The sequence below is a fragment of the Oryzias latipes genome, assembly GCF_053564925.1.
Source record: "Oryzias latipes strain Hd-rR chromosome 1 unlocalized genomic scaffold, Olatipes_Hd-rR_3.1 chr1_Y".
Lineage (NCBI taxonomy): Eukaryota > Metazoa > Chordata > Actinopteri > Beloniformes > Adrianichthyidae > Oryzias > Oryzias latipes.
Window position 1 is genome coordinate 4,534,839 of NW_027616335.1, and position 21,904 is coordinate 4,556,742.

A 21,904-nucleotide genomic window follows, 5' to 3' on the forward strand; every position below is an offset into this window, starting at 1 on the left:
TTGACTTTCTGCTGCACTCTTGAATGGGCTTGAAGGTGTGCTTGCAGCAGCCACGTCATCAACCATCCTTCCACTTATATAACAATCCCCCGAAAGCTCATCTTCGAACATCCTCTTACTTTTTCTCTGAAAATCTTCCAGCCCACAGGTGCCTATAAGATGCTGCGTGACTAATGCTGCTTTTAGCTGAGGAAGTCATAAAATGACTGTGGGTCATGTTTTTATCAGTTTTTGAATGTCGTGAATCAGAGCTAACACATTAATAATGAAAGATTGACTAAAATTAGGGGTTTGAAGGCTTATGAATCTTGTTTTTTTTCTGAATTTTATGTGTTTAAATCACTTTTATTTAAAGAGAGGCTGAGGAAGAATGGCTTGGCGCTTGTATGAATAAATATTTGGGAAAAACCTTTTTTCAAATATTGTTTTCACAATTTTTTTTAAATTAATGAACCTGACAAGATTTCAGTGTAAAACCAATTTCTTAAATTCAGTAACAAAATGAAGAGTTTTTTAAAGCTAAAATCTTGAATGTAGTTCAGTTGAAAATATTTGCATCAACTCGCAGCCAAAGAATGCTGTTCCCTGGCGCTACCCTCGACTTTGTGATCCTTGATGATCAAACGGGACAGAAGGAAGCGTCTGTTGCAGGAAAGGTGTGCATGTCCCTGTTTCCATGGGAACAAGCTAAAGTAACTGCCTAGGCAATGCATAGTTGATGATAATGAGAGGAAATGCAGTCCAGTGCAAGATTTGTTCAATATGTATGCCTTTTTTTTGCACTGCTGTCAGAATTTTGGGGGCTCAACACAAGTGGGATCAGGGAAGAGTTTCCTGTGATGAGTCACAGAGCAACAATTTTCAGAAAGTCTTACACTGCACTAACCTCTGCCACAGGCTTAACATTATAAACCCCCTGTGTGCTTTCACAGATCACTGCTCTGCCAACTGAAAAATGTGCTCGATTGTTCCTGACTCAGCTCAGAGATGTCCAAACTGCTTTGAAAAAAAAAGATTTAGCAAAAGAGAAGAGAAAGCTGGGAAAAGCACTGACAATAAGTGCCTTTCACTTTTCTTTTTTCCTTTAAAAGGTTTATTGTCTGACTTTCTTCGTCCTGATCGGTTCAGTCACACTGAGACAGTCCCTGAAAGACTGCATCTGGCTGTTTTTGTTTGCTTATTGCTCCCTACTAGTGGTGTCTTGTTGTATTGCACCTTGGAGCCAAATGTGGAAACATTGTCAGCCTCACTGCCGGAGGTAGAATTAAGTCTATTTTTGTAATTCAGTGCGTGTTTACTGTCTCTGCTCCTCCATGATACAAATCTTTCTGGCTGCTTAAAGAACACATTTGAAAACAGCTGCGTTTATTTGTTTCCTTAAAGGACAACATAAATATGTTTAGAGTTTAAAAAACCTGAAATAATTGTATGTACATGATGTTCTTTTTTATCTTTTGCAGAGAGTGAGTGAAAAGGTTGGAGGAGCAGAAGGAACAAAGCTCGATGATGACTTCACTGTAATGGAAAAGGCACGTCTGGACTATCTGGTTTTTATTTCCTTAATTCCTGTTTTGATAGCAGATACATAATAAAAATTGTCAGTTTCCTTTAAAGCTGAATAAATAACTTAAATTGAATTGTAGGTATTGTAGGTTGTTGTAAATCCTAAACCTGATATGAATAATCTACATTATTTATATCAATTCACCAAGAAACTAATACAAATTTTGCAAAAATGAAAAACAAAGATGTGTTTGAAAAGTTAAGCTTATGTAAATAATTGTATTTGAGTTACAGAAATAATATTAAAATCTGGAGATGACCCAAATGTCTGCAAATGTGAATACAGCATCCATACTCTCTCTGCTGGTTTGTTTGCATGTGTGTAACATGTTCTTACCCGATATTTCTGTGCAAACCTTCATCTGTTCAGAGGGTGGACACCACCTCCCGAGCAGTGATGGACGTCATCACTAAGACCACTGAGTACCTGCAGCCAAACCCAGGTACCTAACCCAGCTGAGCACCATAACCGAGGCTGCTAAATTATATTTGTTGATTATTTGAACACTATTTTATACTCCATGCTCATTGTCCCAGAAAATTTGTAATATTCATTTTTTCATCAATCACTTGTGCTTTATTTTAACATTTTGCATCTTACACGTGTAGAATGTTCCATAATCTACTCTCAGAGTGTTTGAAATAAATGTTTTTTGCTGAAACAGTTCACAGTTTGAGTTATTAAAAAATGATTCCTGTATTAATTTTGATCCCAATAATCAAAATCTGTTCGGTGCATATTTTGTTCGGATTATTCATAATGAGGGATGTTTATCTCATCAGTTTGTTGGAAACTCTTCTTGGAAACTGTCCTAAAAGGGTAAATAAATAGATAGATAAATAAACAAATAATAAAATAATTACAGTTGCTTCAGTTTGCCTTTGCACTGCAGATAAACAGTAAGAACCTCAAAGTTTTTTTTTTTTTTTTTTTTTTAATTCTATTTGTGTTTTCTGTCAATGCAGCCACCAGAGCCAAGATGAGCATGATGAACTCCATGTCACGCATGCGAGGCCAGGAGAAGGGACCGGGCTACACGCAGACGGAGGCCGTCCTGGGGGAGTCTATGCAGAGGTTTGGCAGGGAGCTGGGAGAAGATTCTAGCTTTGGTGAGCTGTTGAACACGAAACTAACCCCGAAGGGCGCGCCTCTTTCTTTGCAGGCTGCACAAGAGGGAATAATGGAGGTTCCCAAAGGATGCAGTCTTAACATCACAAATTGTTTATGAGCCTCTCTGACATTGAAGACACCTGCATTTGGCCCTGCTGTGTTACTGCTTGAACTTTGAGATTTAGAACTCTGGTGTAGATTTTTATCCTGCCTCTGAAAATCACTCCATTTTTCTTTACATCATTCTGTTTTTTCTGGCATCTAAATATGTCAATTGTGATTTGTTTGCTGAGTTTTCTAATGCTGCTGGTTTCAGGTCTTGCACTGATCGATGTGGGGGAAGCCATGCGTGAGCTCAGTGACGTGAAGGACGCTCTGGACATGGAGGTGAAGCAGAATTTCATCGATCCAATGCAGAACCTTCATGAAAAAGACCTCAAGGAGATCCAGGTATGATAGTTTAGCGTTCGTGTGCTTGGAGGCAGATGAGAAACATGTCAGCATCATCACCAGCGATGAGGTTTTTAACTTAATGTCGACTCTGCAGCATCACCTGAAGAAACTGGAGGGTCGCCGTCTGGACTTTGATTATAAAAAGAAACGCCAGGGCAAAGTGACGGAAGATGAGATCAAACAGGCCCTCGAGAAGTTTGATGACTCCAAGGAAATTGCTGAGCTGTCCATGTTCAACCTGCTGGAGAGCGATGTTAGTTTGGAATCATCAGCCCCACTTTACACTTTTATCTACATCAGGAGACACTTGATGACCCGTTCTATCCTCTTGACTCTTTGTTTTGTTAAAACCTCCTGTAAACATCTATCTATGCCAGATCATGTTTTTTGTAGCAATGACTGCATCTCTACCGTTGCTCGCATAAAGAAGTACCACACTGATTTATTTTCCTTATTTTTTTAACAACCCATTCTTTTCTTCCAAAAGTCAACATTTTATCACTATATTCATTACATATATATATTAGCTACTAGATTTGTTTGTTCTTTTTATCTATCCACTTATTTTCCATCTGATTTCCATTAAAAAAAACAACATTGAAATAATATTAAAATGATCTATTTTGTCCTTATTTATATTTTTTCTGTATCATTATTCTTTTAAAAAACACTTTTTAACCTTAAACCAGTTTTGCCAAACAGGAATAGTAAAAACAACTTTTGAGTTTTTTTGTTGTCATTTTTAAAGTAGACCACCCATGTTACGAAATAACCTTCTACAACTGGATTTCATCCTAAAAACAAAGGCCTTCTAGTGTCAAGCATGGCATGTTTTGTCAGTTCTGTTCAGTAGATCCTGTCTTCTTGTGTTGCTGTCTTCAGATTGAACAGGTTAGCCAGCTGGCTGCTCTGGTTAATGCTCAGCTGGAATATCACAGCCGGTCCACAGAAATCCTCACACAGCTCTCCAGTAAAATGGATGAACGGTCAGTTCTGATGCTGCTTCTGTGTTTTTGGTCTTCATAGTTGGTTACACCAACATGCTTAGCAGAAAATCTGTCCTTTTCTAATTAAAACATTCAGGAATTTAGGGGGAAAAAATTATCGGTTGATTTTGATTGGGGTTTTTTGGGCTCTGAGGGATTTTTGTTTTCATATCCGCAGGATAAGAGAGGCCTCTGGCAAACCAAGGAAAGAGTACGTCCCAAAACCACGTCCATCTCTGGACTTCTCCATCACCGAGACCCACAATGGAGGCATGCATGGGGCTCGTTCTCCAGGTGAGACTCATACGTCAGACGGAGCCTCGGTATTGTAAAAAACAAAACAAAAAAACTAAAAAAAAGGAAAACTAATTTTTTGGTGAATTTTTACATAAAGAAACTCAGAAAATAATTTAATGTTTCCATGAAAATTTTTTTTTGAAAAGAATGGTTCCACAACAAAGGGAGGGTATTGTATCTTTTCAGCTTTTTAATCTAGATGACTCGATGCAAATCTGATTTTTTTTTTTCCAATTTGATTTGTGTTTCTCCCTTTAGGTGCCAGGTCTCCAGGTGAGCCAGGTTAATCTTATTTCCCATCTGTGTGCTCATCAGTTCATTTCCTCTTTGACATCCTCTTTAATCGGGCTCTTTTAACGCCCTCACCTCCCTTTCCTGCTGTTTTTCTTCCTTCCCGTTGCAGCAAGGTCTCCAGGTGAGAGGAGAGTACACGTATGATTCTTTTCTCTCATGTTTTTTCCTCTCACGTTTTCTTTTATGGAACAGCAGAAAATCAAGTGCTGTGCGCTCGCCTTACAATTACCCGATCAACTCCAATAATCCAAAGCTCTCTGGCAAATCAGCATTTGTTTTCTCTGTTTTATTGTCTGCTCACTTTTGTCCAAACAACTTTATCCAAATGTGTTGTTTTTTGTCTCGCTGGTGTTAAATGAGGCTCTTCTCACTTTGTGTTCAACCGACCTTTCCATTTCTGCGACATCACTTCATTGTTTCTTCATGTCAACATTTGATTGCTAAAATTCTTCTTTGACAATTGTTCTCCTGCTTTTCCCTCCTCTTACAGCAAGATCTCCAGGTGAGAAAGAGTGACTATGGGAGACATCCAAAGTTTCACTGTCACTCTTATTTTTTTTTCTTTCACGTGTGTTTTTTCCGTCTGCATTCTTGCTTGCAGTGCAGTGCTGTTTCTTTCTAACTCCTGTTTTCTCCTTTGTTTTTTGTTAACTGAACATTTTGGGGAAATGTGCTTGTTTGCTCAGAGTCAGATGAGAGGATGAAAGCTTTCTGTCTGGATATTAAACCTGCAGCTGCTGCCACAATTTAGATATTTTTGGGGCTATAGACTCTTTATTTGCGGATCCAGGTGAGATGAGATCTTAGTGACAACTGTGTCAGAAAAAGATGAAATAAATACACACAAACACACACTTGAGGAAATAAGTTGCTGATATTGTAGGTTTACCCACTTGGAGAAGAGCTGACTGTCTCTCTTCCCAATGAGAGGTTCATTTAAACAATACGAGAAAGAAAATAACGATGAAAGATAATCAAGAAATTGACTTTAAATCATCAAGTTGTTCATGGGCAAACGTCAGGCGGGCCTGCACACAGTATGTGCCCTCGTAAGCAGGAGTACTTTGCAACCATTGGTTTTCTTGATGACTGTGGTCCCAGCTGCTTTGAGATCATTAACTAACTCCTGCCATGTTGTTTAAAGCCAATCTCTCACAAGAATGTTGAAGATTTTGTTATGAGTCTGAGACCTATAGGTGGATTGATGGTCATGGACAATCGCATCAACAGTTGTCATCTAGACCCCCAGCTTCTAGCTGATATAGTGTTTGGTATTCTATTCTGGTCTTGTGCAGGTCTTCAACCTTCTTCCTTAAATCCACTGAAAGCTCTTTAGTCTTTCCCATGTTGGAGAGTTTGAAGTCTGACTGATTCTGTGGACAGGTGTTTTTTCTACAGGTGATTAGTGCAAACGGGTGTCTGCAATACAGGTGACAGGTTGATGAGGAGAGTCTTACTGGTCTGTGTGAACCTGAACTCTTACTAGGGGCTCAAATACATATTTCCCTCAATGAAATGCAATTAAATGTATATAAATTATTTAGAGTTGATGTCTTGATTTTCTTTGTGATTTTCTGTCTCTCATCATTCAAATGACCTTAACATGGCAGAGGGTCAATTTCTTTTTAGGTGGGAAAAACAACAAAATCAGCAAGGGATCAAATGCTTATTTCCTCCATTGTATTTTTTTCTCCAAACTAGGATAGAAAGTTATTTGTTTTGCCCAAGAAGCCCAGTGTGAAAGCAGCATTAGACCCAGTACACACACAGCGTACATAACTTTCCAGGAAGTTAGAAAAGTAAAAAAGAAAAAAAACAGAATAATTTAGTGAACTCTCATTTAGGATATTTGGGTTTTTGCTTTGGAATTATTTACATTTATAATACAATTCAACATGGGATTTACATTTCTATGTTTTCACTTGTCCATGATTGCCTGAGAACTTCTCAATACAGGTGCAGAAAACAGTATTTTTCTGCAAATAATCCCAAAACACTAAACTGTACGAAAAAGTTCATAGAAACAGACTTGGTAGATAAGTAAAATGAAAAAAGTAAATTATGTAGCCTTTTTTTATGCATTGAAACAGCAGTCAGGATATAAGTAGCATGTTTTGACCACTACACTTTTACAGCAGATCATAAGATGATCAGAGCGGGTATTTAAAGTTAATCATCTTTTGATGCTGGCATGTGGGATTTTACTACAATAAAATGGTAAAATCCCACAAGCCAGTCCATCCATGTGATTTCAGTGCAACAGAACATGCTCTTTCACAGACTGAAGGCAAAATAGCAAAAAAGAGTCTCAAAGTAGCATTCTGCTGTGATGACCTAATAAATCATCTCAAAGAAAGAAATCAGCATTTTTGCTGTCTTGTTCAAAAACTTTAGGTCAACATTTGTAAAGTATTAAAAAAAACACATGTGTTTATCTTCGAATAGATGAAAGACAGTATTTATATCTGGACCTGCACAAGGACAGATAGAGAGACAAGGCTGCTCTCTAACTTTTATAAAAGGATCCAGACATCTGACAGAAATAAACAAGTTTTTCCTTCACAAAATTCAACATATTAGTCTTTGTTGTCTTCTGTCAATTGTGAAAGAATTACATAGGAAAAAAAAGACTACATTCTCTCATCTAACTCTCCCACACAACTATATTCCCTTAAATATTGACCTGCTCCTCCTAACTCTGATTAAGAGAACCTGTTCACTGACTCGTGATTTGAATCTCTTTGTCTTTTTCCCTCTTGCAGCCAGGTCTCCAGGTGAGCTTTTAATGTAATTATAATAATCTATACGCAGCATCTTGATCTCCTCCAGTCTCCTGTAACACTCTGTATCTTTCCAAATCTCCAGCCCCCTTGGACCAGCCCTCCTGTCGTGCGCTGTACGATTTTGACCCTGAGAATGAAGGGGAGCTAGGTTTCAAGGAAGGCGATATCATCACTCTGACCAATAAGATCGACGACAACTGGTACGAAGGGATGCTGCATGGCAACTCAGGCTTTTTTCCCATCAACTATGTGGATATCCTTGTGCCGTTGCCCCACTAAGAAGTCAAGATTACCAGCTGTGTCTGCAACACCGCCTGGCCTCCAGTTCCAGTTTTTCCACTAACCTGTTACTAAACTTTATTTCCTGCTAACCACAGTCAGTCCTCCTTAAGGGTCAAAACAGCAGCAGCATAGACTGAAGAGCAAGAATGCACCATAAAGAGTGTAACAATGATGAGGAAAAGGCAGGATTGGTATTATTGTACACCCCCCCCCCCTCCCCCTGACGTACCTCCAGTCTTCAGTTGTTGTTTTTGGCTTTCCTGTCCCAGCTATTGTCTTGGCTTAAGTTGGCCGTGAGTCCTTCATGAGTTTTTCAGGACAGCTTTGCAAATCCACATTTTCATTTTTGTACAGGTGCTTTTCTGCACTATCCTACAAAAAGGCAGAACAAATGTGTGTTTTTTGTTCTTTTTTTTTTCTTAGTTCGTAGGTTAACTGTTTTTCAGTCATTCTTACATTTTAAAAAAGTAAATCTGGGTTGTTTTGTTTCTAACATGCCTCTATTTCGTGGTTGTTGTCCCTTGAGTTGTAAGCATGCCTCATTTTAACCCTAGCCGATCCAGTTTCAGTACGTTCTTACCAATGATTGGTGGCACAACTTGGGATATGTGCACCAGGCTGTGAAGCTAATGCTTGTCTTCTGGTGTTTCATCAGAAAATGGTTGTAAAACTTTACATACGTGAGCAAATTGTGGGAAAACGTGAGATGTGATGCTTGAAATCTTGACATTTACATGTAAGAAAAAGTACAATTTGCACATTTTCATGGTTTTTCAGCTTATACTTGATAAGCACTAAGAAATCTTCTTGATGTATTGTGAAGCGTTTAACTGCCCTCTGGGGCAGCTGTTTCTTCTGCGGCTGCAGAAGCTGCTTCCTTTCCCTGCTGCTCACTTTAGTGTGCTGTAGTTTCACAGTAGATTAAGATGCTGGGAGTAAAAAGAAAAAACATAATTTATTTCCTGTTTTAGTCACCTAAAACTAATGTAGCTTACACTAAAGGTTCTTTCTATTTGTGAACAAATAGTTCTGTTTTTCAGAACTATTTTGTGAAAGTGTTTCCTTCTCTTTTCTTACTGGAAAAAAAAAGGAAACTCAGATGAACCCATACATGTGTGTTAGTTTGGAGGCTCTTGGTTTCACCATGGACAAGGTATGAACTGCTGTGCTGTGCTGCAGCTGCGCTCTTTGCTTTCACACATGCTGTAGTGATGTGATGCATGCATGTCCAGGGAGGGGTTGCGTGTTTGCATACAGTTTCTGTTATGTTCGGGGGGATCAGAGAGATAATGTCCTGCCAAGCTTTTTGAGAAATACAAAATAACGTCAATGCACTGAGTCATTACATCCAACAGACCCACAACGAGTGATGCAAAACCTACAAATACCATATATGTGTTACTTTTTAATTGTTTTGGGGTCTTTTTTTGTCAAAAGGAAGCACAAATGAGATACTTTGTTGGCTTTAAAGTGTAGTGAAACAGTTGGGAGATGTCATGTATTGGTTCATTTTTTAAGACAAAGCAAACCTTCCTTCTTTCTCACTTGGTTTTTTAAAATGCCGTGTATCTTTGCCCTCAATGAGGACTGTACAGCTTTGTGTGTTTTGTTTTCACCTTGTGCGTATAGTCACGCATCTATAGTATTGTATTTTATTTTTGTAACTGTGACAAAAATATAGAGTGTAGGTGTGTGTGTGTATATATATATACAAACAATATATTACCCAGAAGTGATGTTACAGGATGGCCTCTTTGTGCTGCACATGATTGTCTTTGTTTTTTGTGTTTTGGTTTGTTTGATTTTACTGTTGCATCGCATTCTACAACTGTACGCTCAATGTAGAAAAAAAAGACATGTGATAAGTCAGTGTAATTTACTCAAATAAATACTGGTGAGCTATTATAGTTTAGCAGCTTTTCATTTGTGCACACAAGGCAAAAGTTCAACACAAACCGTGATGTCACAGTTTTGCTCAATATCACTGTTATAAGAGAAGAACTGCAATGTTTAATATGATGAACTGTTTTATATTTTTAAATTCAAAAGCATAGAAAATGTTGATGAAATATCGTTTTGCTTCCCAAAACCTTCAGGGTAATCCTGTTTGCACAACATTATCAGTTAAGTCTGTAGCTGTAAACACCCCAAAGCTTCAAAAATATGTCAAATATGTTTTATGCTTGTGTGAACCTGGTTACAAACTGCAAACCTTTACAACCTGCACAAGCAAAAAATGATATTAGTGCTGCTGCAGCTTTAACAAAAGTAAAGGCCGGTTTATACTTCATAGCGGTCCTTACTGCAATCGTGTTGTCTAGTTCATAGTAAAGGCCGTGTCACACAGGTACATACATTTTTGCATATATTGCATGGATAAAAACTGGTCATACGTGAGTAAACATGGAAAAAGTGCGAAAAAGTTGTGGTCTTCATGTGAAATTTTCACAGATGTTTCACGAATGAATCACGTTAAAACCACGGAAGAAGTACAAGTAACCCTTGTGCTATCCTAGGCACTTTAACGTTGGGAGTTGGGTCATCTAGACCCACTAGACAGTGCTCTGAACCTTTTTTCTTCAATGATTTGTGATCTTCACATGAAATCTTTCCACCTTTATCCACCTTTGTCATGGTAGGTAGAACACGTCAATGTAAGGGTGGGGTCATCTAAGATAGCACAAGGGATAAACCACACAAAAAACACATCAATCAATGTAAAACCCAAATTAGAGACAAAATTTGTGCGTCAATTACATAATTTTAACAGATATGAGCATTGTATATACAATATTAAAAATTATCCATCAGTGGTACATGCATGAAAAAGTCCATTGGAACAGTCGTGGAAAGCCACAAATTTGTGTATGCGTTTTGCAAAAACAATGCGAAAGTCCATAAGATTTACTTAATAATTGCGCATAAACTAAGTAAAATACGCATAAACTGCGTGATTCTCAACCAACTAAAGATTTTGAACAGCTCAAAACTGAATTCACGTAAAGACCTGTCGGCCGAAACCCTCCACAGATATCTGCGCACATCAGCAAATGACAAACGCAAAAACAGTTATGACTTATGTAGATCATGCATGTATCACAAAAAATGAAATTTCATGCTTGGAAAATGCGCAGAATGTACGTAGTGACTGCGTACACGACCTTAAAGTTGGCCAGTTTCGCTGTATTTAATTTAGATAAAATATTTAGTTTTGGTTCAAATCAAACTTTACTTAAAATGGAAAGTTTACATATAAGCAGCACAAAGTGTCTTAAAGTAGGAAAACATAAGACATTACAAGTAAACAGGCGACCATACAAAAAAATGTCAAAAGGATAGAAATAAATATAGAAATACCTAAACCAAATGAAAGCACATATTCACCCAAACCATTCTGAAAACATGAATTCTAACTTCTAAATGCTAAAATGAGCCAAACAATTCTATAAAAATATTTAGGAATAAATGCTGCTTTTGTTTATGCTGTTGTAAATTATATAAATGTAGACTGTAAATATGAGATGTATTTAGTTTAGACCAGGCTTAAGCTTAAAAATGTGTCATTTTTACAGAAGAAAAAACATTAATACTTTAAATTTGTTAATTGTTTTTCGTACCTTTTTTCAATTTCAAGTTTTGTTAATGAGCACAAGAAACAGTTTTGTGCGATCTAATTAAATCCTGTGTAAACATAACTATTGTGTGCTCTTGGGATAAAAAAAAAAAGAGATTTTACTTTCTATTTATCTTGTGGGCAAATGTTGTTATCGTGTTCTCACAACACAAGACAAGTTGTGTTTACATGTCATTTATATTGTGTGCACAGAACACAATCGTTTCAGTGAATGACAGTTATTATTTGCAAACTTGCCTATTTTCTGCAGTTATGTGCAATTGCAACATTTTTTAAATAAATGTGTGCAATAATAATTCTTACATTTTTCTGTAATTGAGGACTATTTAGCTAAAGGAAAAAGGAAAAAAGGGGGAAAAAATCAGGATGCCCGGGGTTTTTCATTTGGAATAAAAGTATCTATTTTGTCATTTAAAAGTTACTTGAATAGATTTTGCACACAGTAAATATTTAGCCAAAGTGATTCTGCACTCTGTGCTAAACAAAGATCAGAAAAGTTATCAGATGAGATAAGTGAAGCTTTTCTGATGTGTCACCAGTGTTAAGCTGATTGACAGCTGATGGACAGTGAGCCATTCGTGTCCCCACCCATTGTCTCTCAGCACTCACTTCAGTCCTAATGCACTTAGTTACACCCCAGTTCCACACATCAAGCGCACACACCACCACGGGTGCACGGCTGTGCGACCGTGATGTTTACAGTTCAGGGGAACCTGAGGTCTTGCCGCATATGAACTTTGCTGGGTTCTTGGGTCAGAGTCTGTGTCACACATCCTGATCACTGCAAATATGGACTCAGCCCTCGGTTTGTTTTGCTCCGCACATTTGCCGTGAGACTACAAAGACTTATGCAAACCAAAAGATGAAGTAACTGGCACTGGGATATGTGTACAGGTGGGTACTGTGGATAAAGGGCGTCTCCTACTCCATGCGGTATGAAAACATAAAAGTTATTAAATGCTTTGGAATCTTCCTTTTTCTGTGTTATTTTTTATTTTTAGATTTTTTGTAATTATTTGAACTTGAAAGCATCCTTAAAGGGAAATATATATAATAATTATGGAAAGGATATGAAAAAATAGAATTGCAACTATATAGTAACCTTTTTACTTTATTTTTTAAATGCCGACACTTAGGGAAAACAATGTACATTTATATTTAAAAACATTCAGATCAGCTTTAAAAGCAACATGTTTTTAAAGGTTCTCACCAGGATATAACTAGCTCAGAAAACGTTCTTTTCGCTGTAGCAACTTAAATTAAAGTACAATAAATTGTATTAAAAAATGTTTAAAGTGACAAAAAAAAACATTTAAATGCATTAATTCAAAACTTGTTAAGCTAATAATGGTTTAAACAACAGCTCACATTCAAAGTAAGTTTATAGAATGTAACCCTTGTGCTATCCTAGGCATTTTAACATTGGGAGTGGGGTCATCTAGACCCACTAGACAGTGCTCTGAACCTTTTTTCTTCAATGATTTGTGCTCTTCACTGGTGTCCATGGATTACATGAAATCTTTCCACTAGGCCTGCACAATATACCGCAAATTTATCGTTATCGCAATATCCAGCTCTGCAATATGCATATCGCAAAAGACGGCGAATATCGCAATAAATCGCAAACCCAAAATGTGTTAAAACAATCTTCTAGCAGCTTGAAGCATTTAACGAATCAAATAAATCCCTTTATGCCTTGACCAATCAGATGGACGCCTTCCCATTGTTGACCAATCAGATGGAGTCCTATTATGTTAGATGTTTGTCCCCCGTGTCGACGAGGGTCATTTGGAGTATAATTTTTAAACTGTTGCAATGAAATGGGAATGATGTTTTTGTTTATTTTTCTATTTGTTTATTTACTGCAAATTATATCGTTATCGCAATATTGATCACTAATATCGCAAGTTTTCCTCATATCGTGCAGCCCTAGTTCGTACTAGGTCACGTTTAAGTTGTGGGCCTCTATCTTTTTTCTTCATTGTTCATTTATGTTTTGGCCACAGCTATAGGTCTTAACTTTTTCTCCTTTTTGAAAAAGACTTGGATTTTAAGTTATGTTGACTTATTTAATAACACTTGCAGTAAAATGGAAATGTAGGAGACACCAACCTATTTTATTCCTGGGCATCTATATAAATTTTTTGTAATCATTCATCATAGTTTTGGCAAGTTCTATGGTACATACTTGGACGTTAATTTAAGTTGTGTTGAATTATTTGAATAAAACTCACACTGAAACCAAAATGTATTGGTATTTTTGCTTTTCTATTTTTCCATTTATCGCAAGTCATACCGTCACCGCAGTTTCAAACACTGATATCGCATATCGCAGGTTTTTCTAAAATCGTGCAGGCCTACTTTCCACGTTTATCCACCTTTGTCATGGTAGGGAGAACACGTCAATGTGACGGTGGGGTCATCTAAGATAGCACAAGGGTTAAGAGAACCTTTGATAACCAGATCTGACATAAGGAAGCATTAAATAATTTGTTGCAGTGTCAATAAATAAAAGAAAAAAAATGTACAAAAATTATCAAGCAAATTTGGAAACAAGATTAAAAATTGACGTTTTAACTCTGCGACCGAATTTGCAGCAGAAAGAAATAATCTAAAAGAAAAGTTATCATTAGACTGAAAATTCCGGTTGTCATCGTGCAATGGTTCTTCACTGAAACACACTACAGCCAAAAATAACAGAATGTAAACATATCCGGCATTTCTGAAGGAAAAATTCTTCTCAAGTATCTGAAAATAAATATCTCTTTTGTGCACTTTATCCTTCAGATTTTATTTATTTCCCAAAAATGAATCATCAAAAAAATAAAAATACCTAAGACGGGAAATGTTTGTTGCTGTGACATTTTATTTCATGGAAAATTTGATTCATAGTTTTCTTTTATCAAACTTTATTAAAACACAAAGCAGCTTTTCCATGCCAAAACATGCAGCTGGAGACACGGCACATGCGTCAGTCTCACCGCCATCTCTCCATGTTAGCACTGGCAGAGCCGGCTGCCAAACATTACAACAATCATTTTCAAAATGCAGAGAGCAAAGGCTGTCAACAGCAAACCTGATAAGATCTGGCACACATTTGATTGGTTTTTCTTGGGATGCACTAATCTCACTGTCTGTGTAATTATGATGAAAGGGAGAAGATCATTCAGTTGGTTTTTATGATCTATCAAGTCTAGTTTTTTATTTATCCTTGGTAAGTGCTAACCTGTAAAAATAGGCAAACATAGACACAAATGTTTTCAATCTTCCTTTAGATGATATTTTTTCTGACCAGTTGTTTTGTAACAGTTTTCTGCTGACGTCATTGCAAGTGTTTTATCAGGCAACCGGCAGCAATGAGCGGGAGGTGGAATGACTGCTCCATCTTTCCAAATGAGCAATTAAACCTTTGCTTAAACAAATACATTTGGAGGAGTCATTCAATTACTGCTCAACTGTTGTTCAGTTGTTTGTATGAATTAACACAGCTGACACTCAAGTGGGGGGGGGGGTCGCACTGAAATATCTGTCAGCATCCAAGATCGGGGCTGCATCCACTGACTCTGAGCCACTACTACATGGAAAAATCAGCATGCACTCCACCTCCATCCTGCAGAGGTATGTGGTGACAAACACAGATCTACACACATACTGTAGGTCTGACAGCAGAAACGCAGAGATCTTTGTAAAAGCATTCCTTTAGTGGTTTTTCCTCGTGGGTGGCCTGTATTTTTTTTTTTTTAAAGGCCGTGTTGTCTCCTCAAACCCTCCTGTGCTGCAGACCCTGACACACTAATGACCACGCCACGTTTAAACGCCACACGATCCCTGACTGAACACTATTCAGTACATTTTAAAAGAACGTTACCTGCCTTCAGAGTTTTTGTTTTCTCACCTGTTTTGTAAGGAAAGTTTTCTTCTCAAATCTAGCTTAACTGGCCCGTCTGCATGAGCTGGATTTAGAAACATATTTAGTTTGCGTGTAAAGGGAAGAAATGCTACACGAGGAGTCATCAGCTCAACCATAGCAAGCTTAAACTAGCAGCGTAGGCAGCCACTCCATCATATCTGACACTTGAATCAGACGCGCCTCTTAATGCATGAATGGCAAGCTGCATTTCTGTTCTTGTTAAACCCCAAACCACAGCAGACCGCAAAGTACCCACACCAGTCAAGTTCCACAAACCCTCCGACGCCAAGGGAACAAAAGGACATTCAGAATCTAACTGCAGCGCACTGGTTACACTGCTTTCTGACATAAATAATGAATAATTAGTTTGGAACAAGTGCTGGGCTTAAACCTTCTCCTTTTCTTAATCCATGGGTATAGCCAGCTGCATTTCTACTACTGAGAGATAAAACGTAAGCCTTTATGAAGACAGGAATGAGTGTCAGCCCTTGTTTTTATTTAAAATTTTCCACCTTTTTTTGAGTAATCCACACTATAATTGTCCAAACAGTGTCTTGAAAGTTGCAGAAACATTATTAAAGATTAAGATACTAATGATAGTTAGAAAAAATAATTTTCCTTTTTTCTAATACCTGCACAACTGGGTCATAAATAAGGACAAATGATCATAAAGTTGAGTATTTTTATGGCCTCCTGCCTAAGAGAAAAGTTTCTTGGCTTTAAAAGAAGATGAACAAAAGTTCAACAAAACAAAACAAAAGAGAAAGGTGAACCTCAGAGAAGTCCTAACATATGCACCCTGAGCAGAATTGGTAGGAGTGTGCCATTGTGTGTTGCTACATGTTTTGCTATGCTGTCCTTGCATAGTTTCTCTTTTCAGCTGGGAAGCCCGGCTCTCAACACCAAACAGAGGCAGCTAATACCCCCGTCTGTCAGAGCTGCTCAAAAAGCAAGTGATTGGAGATGACAAACGAAGCAGCGAAACAGGTCAGGCAGCTGTACGGCAGCAGCAGAGCCGGAGCCCAGGAAGGAGGGACCGTGGCCACGAGGAGAAACAAACAATACCCAAGTGCATGGAGGTCCCACCTATCAGCCAGGACGCCTCTGTTTATCAGTTTTTAGTGACAACAAAAACAAGTTATGCTAAAAGAGGTCAAAGTGTAAAATGTCCAACTGTTTTATCTCTGATATCTTTTACAAAGAAAGAGTTACAAAGAGTCACCAAAGGCTTTAACTACAACACAAATCTCTGTTTATTTTATCTAATTCCATAAAACACAAACTACATCCATCCAACCATCCTTTCATCCATCCATTTATCCATCCATCCATTCATTCATCCATTATTCCATCCATCCATCCTGTCAGCCATTCATCTATTTATCCATCCAACTCCGTTCTTCATCAATCCATTCAACCATTCACCCATAGATCCACTATCCTTTCATCTATCTATTCATCAATCAATCCATTCATTTATTCATCCATCCATCCTCTCTCTGGTCCAGTCTGACATAATGCCTTCAGCAGGCCGGGGTTCCTGGTTAACCCTTGTGCTATCTTTGATGACCCCACCCTCACATTGACGTGTTCTCCCTACAATGACAAAGGTGGATAAAGGTGGAAAGATTTCATGTAATCCATGGACACCAGTGAAGAGCACAAATCATTGAAGAAAAAAGGTTCAAAGCACTGTCTAGTGGGTCTAGATGACCCCACTCCCAATGTTAAAATGCCTAGGATAGCACAAGGGTTACAGATTCTTTTGATGTGGGTATAAAAGGGCTTTTCTGTCTATGGTCTATGGGTTGAGCCAGACGTTCCCAAACAGACTCTACAGAGTCCCTACAGAGGCTTTAAGAGTCCCAACAGAGTCTCAAACAGACTTGGGAAAGTTGCAAATGGACTCTACAGAGTCTGTTTGGGAATCGAACTCACCACCAGGTGGTGATCAGATGAAGGCTCCACTCCTCTCTTCAGAGTGTTCAAGACAAATTAGTTAGCAACAAAGTCGATCACTGACCTCTATAGGGTGTCCTGGTGCAACATACACTAATTGACACCCCTGTGCATAAAAAAACTATGACTGGTACAGAAGTTCAGTAGCAAAGCATTACTCAGGTTCAGGTCACAGAAATCAATGCCCCTGATCATTTAGCTATGCTATTATTGCTTTCACGAGGTATACAAGCCTCCCAGTAGATTAAACAAGTTCCCAGTTAGAACACTTTCTAGTGTTGCCCCAAGAAGGTACTGTTCACCTTGTTAGCCCTAACCACTAAAAAATAAAAGAATATGTTCTATTGCAGGCCATCTGAACACAGAATAATTAATGTCACCAAACCTGGACAGTTGTTGCAGATTGATTGTAAAAAAGGAATGGAAAAAATTGCAGATCCTGCTGTCACCATCTTAAGTAATCTTTTCCAAAAAGGTTTTTCAACCTTTCCCTAAGTTTCATTGAATTTTAAAAGTAATGCATTGAAACTAAAGAAAATGTTATCATCATCTCTGCATAAATCTAATCTGCCCATAAAGGTGGCGCAACTGGATTTGCACAGATGCTGTCCTTTTATGTTTTTTTTATTTCTCTATTTACTCTATTATTATCTTTTCTTGTGTAATTTTGCACTTTAAATAACCTAAAAAGATCGCAAATATTTGCTAATGGTTTATGTTTAGTAACAGAATATCATATGGCTTTTACACGTGCATTTTTCTGTAAGCAGATACGTTTTTTTGTACAAACAGATGTACAGATCCTGTTGGGAGAAGCATTCTTAATAAAAGTGTTTTTCTTAAAAAAAAAAAAAAAAAGCTTTTTCTCACTTTGGAAGGTTTTGGACGGATAAAGTGGTTGCCAGGGTTTGGGCACTTTAGCTTCTCTGCCTCTTTTTCTGGGTTGTACATTGTCCACAGTGGTTTAGCTCGGGGACCAACTCAGCCAGGGAAAAAGAGCTTCCCTGATGAATGGTGCCAGGTTGAGGGCCAGCCGCACAGCATGCAAAACACCACAATGGGAGAACATTTGGTGTGCAAATCCGTCAGTCCATTCAAATGGTGTCCCAAACAAAAAAGCTGATACACAAACAAATCAATAAAGCAGTGGATGTTAGGGAGGGTGGGATCTCAAACAAGCCTGTTTTTCTATTAGAAGGTGTGAGAACTTCCCCTCCTCTTCGGTGTGAAGACGTCTGAGCATGTGAGCTGGTGGAACCTGTCTGTTTCTGGACAAATTCTCTTTCTGTCTTTAATTCCTGACACGTGCACACCCATCGCCATGCCAAAGTGCATCTGTAACTATTTTTCTGCATGATGGAGAGTAATTGCTCAAGTTTACCAGCCTGTGAGCACTGCCTCAAACTCACACACAATCCAAACCAACCGGAGCGTGTGCACTTGGGCATGCAAACCCAACACTTGCACACAATTTAGAAATGGATTCCATCTGTAATTCTTCCTTTATGGTGATGTTGTACACACCAGCAAATCTGCAGATTTAATCTAAGTTTTAACTCACCATGGAGGTAGTCGGTATAAAGTTATAGATGGATTCACAAAGTCTTTTGTCAACTAATCCAGAATAACTTGTTTGACAACAGAACATTCACGTACCAGCAGCACAAGCTGTTTTGAAAGAAGATACAATGCTCATCTCGCCTACGCGTGGAAACCAAGAAACGTTAGTGTTCTCAGACATGGCAGACGTTTCAAGCAAATAGCATAAACTGGTATTCTGTTTAGCTATCCATTTGTCTCAATATTTGTTACTTTGGCACCTTTACTAAGATCTTAAAGAGCTGATGGTAAAATACACTTAATCTTTATTCTTGTAAAATCCACAGAATTCAAGTACAGAAGTCCACCACATATCAAATGTTAAATTACATTGGCTTACTTTTATAAATCAACAAATGTAACTATTTTCCTATATTTAAACTTTGTTAACAGTTTTATAATATTTTTTTGTTTCTTTAGATAAACAAACCAGCAGTAGATCAGATTTGTATCAAAAACAAACAATAAGTTGACTAAAAAGTGTTGAGAACGTGCCAAAAAATGAAAGGCCTAATAAGAGAATGTACAGACAATCATGACTTTGGTATCGTGATGCTTCTTGTGTTTAATTAAGATTTTCTTCTACTCACACCTTTTCTGAGCGCTTTATCAGTTTCTTTTCATTATGTTTATTTAACTATTTTATTTTTTGTTTTGAAAATAAGAGAAAAGGTCAATCAAAGAAACTATAAAAAAAATCTTGTTAAAGTATTGTTTACTCCACGGTTTCATGCAGTGTATTGTTTTAAATAGTCAACTAATAATACATTTCTTTAGAAAAAAAGTGATTTATGAGTTACTTAAAGGGTCATAATTACCTACCAAACCTATTCCTCATGGCCTGAAAAGTATTTTTGTACCTTATTATTAATAATATTATAATAACAATTTTAATAAGTTATAAGTAGTTTACTAAAAACAAGTCATGAGTCACAAATGAGTAATAATTAGTGATTAGCTAGCTACTAAACTACTCTCCAATCCAGATGATTGTTCCTCACTGTAAAACTTTGCTCATTTTTCTTAATACTATTAATACTATTTAATATCTTAATACTATTTAGTACATATTACTAATTAACTATAAAGCTTTATTTTGATTGCTGGTTTAGAAAAAATCAGCAAGTTTTGGTTTGTTTTCTTGACTTTTTTTCTCTTTCTGTTTTCCTAAAATAGTTTAGATTTAGATAATAATTTAATGCAGTTAAGAGTAAAGATAAGAGCTTTAGTAAATGACATTGTCAGGGGTCAAAGGGTGGTTTTGTCTCCATCACCGGTACTTTTTTTTTGTAATGTCGAGTCACCTGCAGTGAGAATCCAGATGAGACTTTGATTATCAGCACTACTTAAGTGTTTTTCTGTCTTCAACAGCCAGCCAACCTTTACCCTGTGTTTGACTGTCTGATAAACCCAAGCCCACAACACTTTCCAACAATACCACAAAGGCTGCTTATGAAGCAACCTGCCAAGCTACAGAGGCTAAATTCACCTCTATGTCAAGGTGCTCCAAATAGAAATACAATTTGGCTTCAGGGGGGCTTTGAGATCAATGTAATAAACTTACAAATGTGAAGAGTTACACTGAGAAAACATTCTTCAGCAGGTAATTGCAGTAATTACACTGGTAGCAGCTCTTCAGCAGACTCTATCCACAAAGGGGAAGACATGTTGTGTGAACACCTGATTGCTTGCACACAAGATGTGGCTTGTATTGGCCTTTTCCTTTAAGAACAGATAATCCAGGAGTGTCAGTGATTGAGGAGGTACAAATCCCGCTGTAACAGACACACAGGTGGCACTGGAAAGAAACAGCATACCAACCTAGATTTCTTTCTCTTTCTTTCTTGGCCAGTTACCATGCAAGCCTGAGTCACAGGGACAACCTCCCTTTGCGCAGCCCAGCCTCACAACGGGCTCTTGCTGCTCGCACAAGTGGACTGTTCTGCATCGCATCCTGCAGCAGTGCTCATGCCTGAATCCCCCCAACTCAAGTCGTCCTGGAAGATAAGAGCTTAGGGGCTTAAAAAATAAGCCACCACCTGGCTCATTTAGCTCTCGAAATCTTCCAAAAAAAACAGACAAAAAGAAGGCCTTTTTTTCTAAACAGGCCTAATATGATCTAACAAACAGTGAAAAACAGCTCTGTTCTAGATGCTGAGGTCTCTTTAGCAGTTGCTAGGCAATAAAGCAATGAATGGTGTTGTTTTTTTATGCTGAGAGTTGGTCAAAAAAAAATCCTTCTTGCCTGCACTGTAAATATATATTTGGGAGTAAAAAAAAAATCAAGGTAGAATTGAATGAAGAGTAAAAATAGCTTAATTCTGCCCATAATCAACCTGGCTGTCCTTGCTCGCTTAAACAACACCCCTCGTTTTCTAATGTTTTCTACTGAAACATTTACTTTCTAACTCATGACTGTTAGACTGATTTTCTAGTTAGAGTTTATATATTCTATGTTTGCACAAAAAAATGTGGATTTTATGAATCTTGGCTTTTCTAAAATCCATAAAGGTTAGCTGCTCTTCACGTTTGTAACGGTGCAGAGGTAGAGCGGTTCACCTCTGGTCGGAAAATCGCAGGTTAAGGCCGTGGGACACAGCCACTAAACACATTTTGGGCATTTTACAAGAATGACAATTGGCCATACGTGAATATACGTAGAAAAAGTGAGAAAAGTTCTGAAATTACGTGAAATTTTCACAGATCTATTATGAATGTACCACATTTAACACTACGTAAAGTCGTTTAGTCAGAGTGTCAGTCAGTCGTGATCAACCGGTCGATCTTCAAGGAAATGAGGGTAGATCGCAGGCCAGCAAAGATAAATAACCAAAACAAATAAAAATATATTTCAAAAAAATCTGTCAGTAAATTAAAATCCTCACCAAGAAGTACATGACCTGATTGACATGCAGAACGGCCAATCGAACATCCTCTGATACATACGTCGCTGCACATGCGTGTTTAAATACACTGAGCGCAAATTCTGTCTGTCATCAGAAAGTCGCTACTTGCCCCGCAGCACGTCAAGTC

The 21,904-nt window shown here is 37.8% G+C and overlaps 1 protein-coding gene across 4 annotated transcripts in view; it reads left to right on the forward strand.

Moving 5' to 3' along the window:
- The window catches only part of sh3gl2a (SH3 domain containing GRB2 like 2a, endophilin A1), a 40,284-nt gene extending 30,608 nt beyond the window's left edge, over nt 1-9,676 (forward strand). Inside the window, exons 2-10 of one of the 4 annotated variants that reach the window (XM_078943546.1) lie at nt 1,461-1,529; nt 1,934-2,006; nt 2,530-2,673; nt 2,991-3,124; nt 3,222-3,380; nt 4,010-4,113; nt 4,292-4,407; nt 4,669-4,683; nt 5,195-5,943. In XM_078943546.1, coding sequence (XP_078799672.1) covers nt 1,461-1,529; nt 1,934-2,006; nt 2,530-2,673; nt 2,991-3,124; nt 3,222-3,380; nt 4,010-4,113; nt 4,292-4,407; nt 4,669-4,683; nt 5,195-5,220 — 840 coding nt within the window. In that variant the 3' untranslated portion in view covers nt 5,221-5,943. Of the gene's footprint in view, nt 1-1,460; nt 1,530-1,933; nt 2,007-2,529; nt 2,674-2,990; nt 3,125-3,221; nt 3,381-4,009; nt 4,114-4,291; nt 4,408-4,668; nt 4,985-5,194; nt 5,944-7,569 lie in introns of those variants that run through there. The other 3 variants (XM_078943545.1, XM_078943544.1, XM_078943547.1) reach the window with 3 other exon arrangements.
- Nucleotides 9,677-21,904: the final 12,228 nt, after the last annotated feature.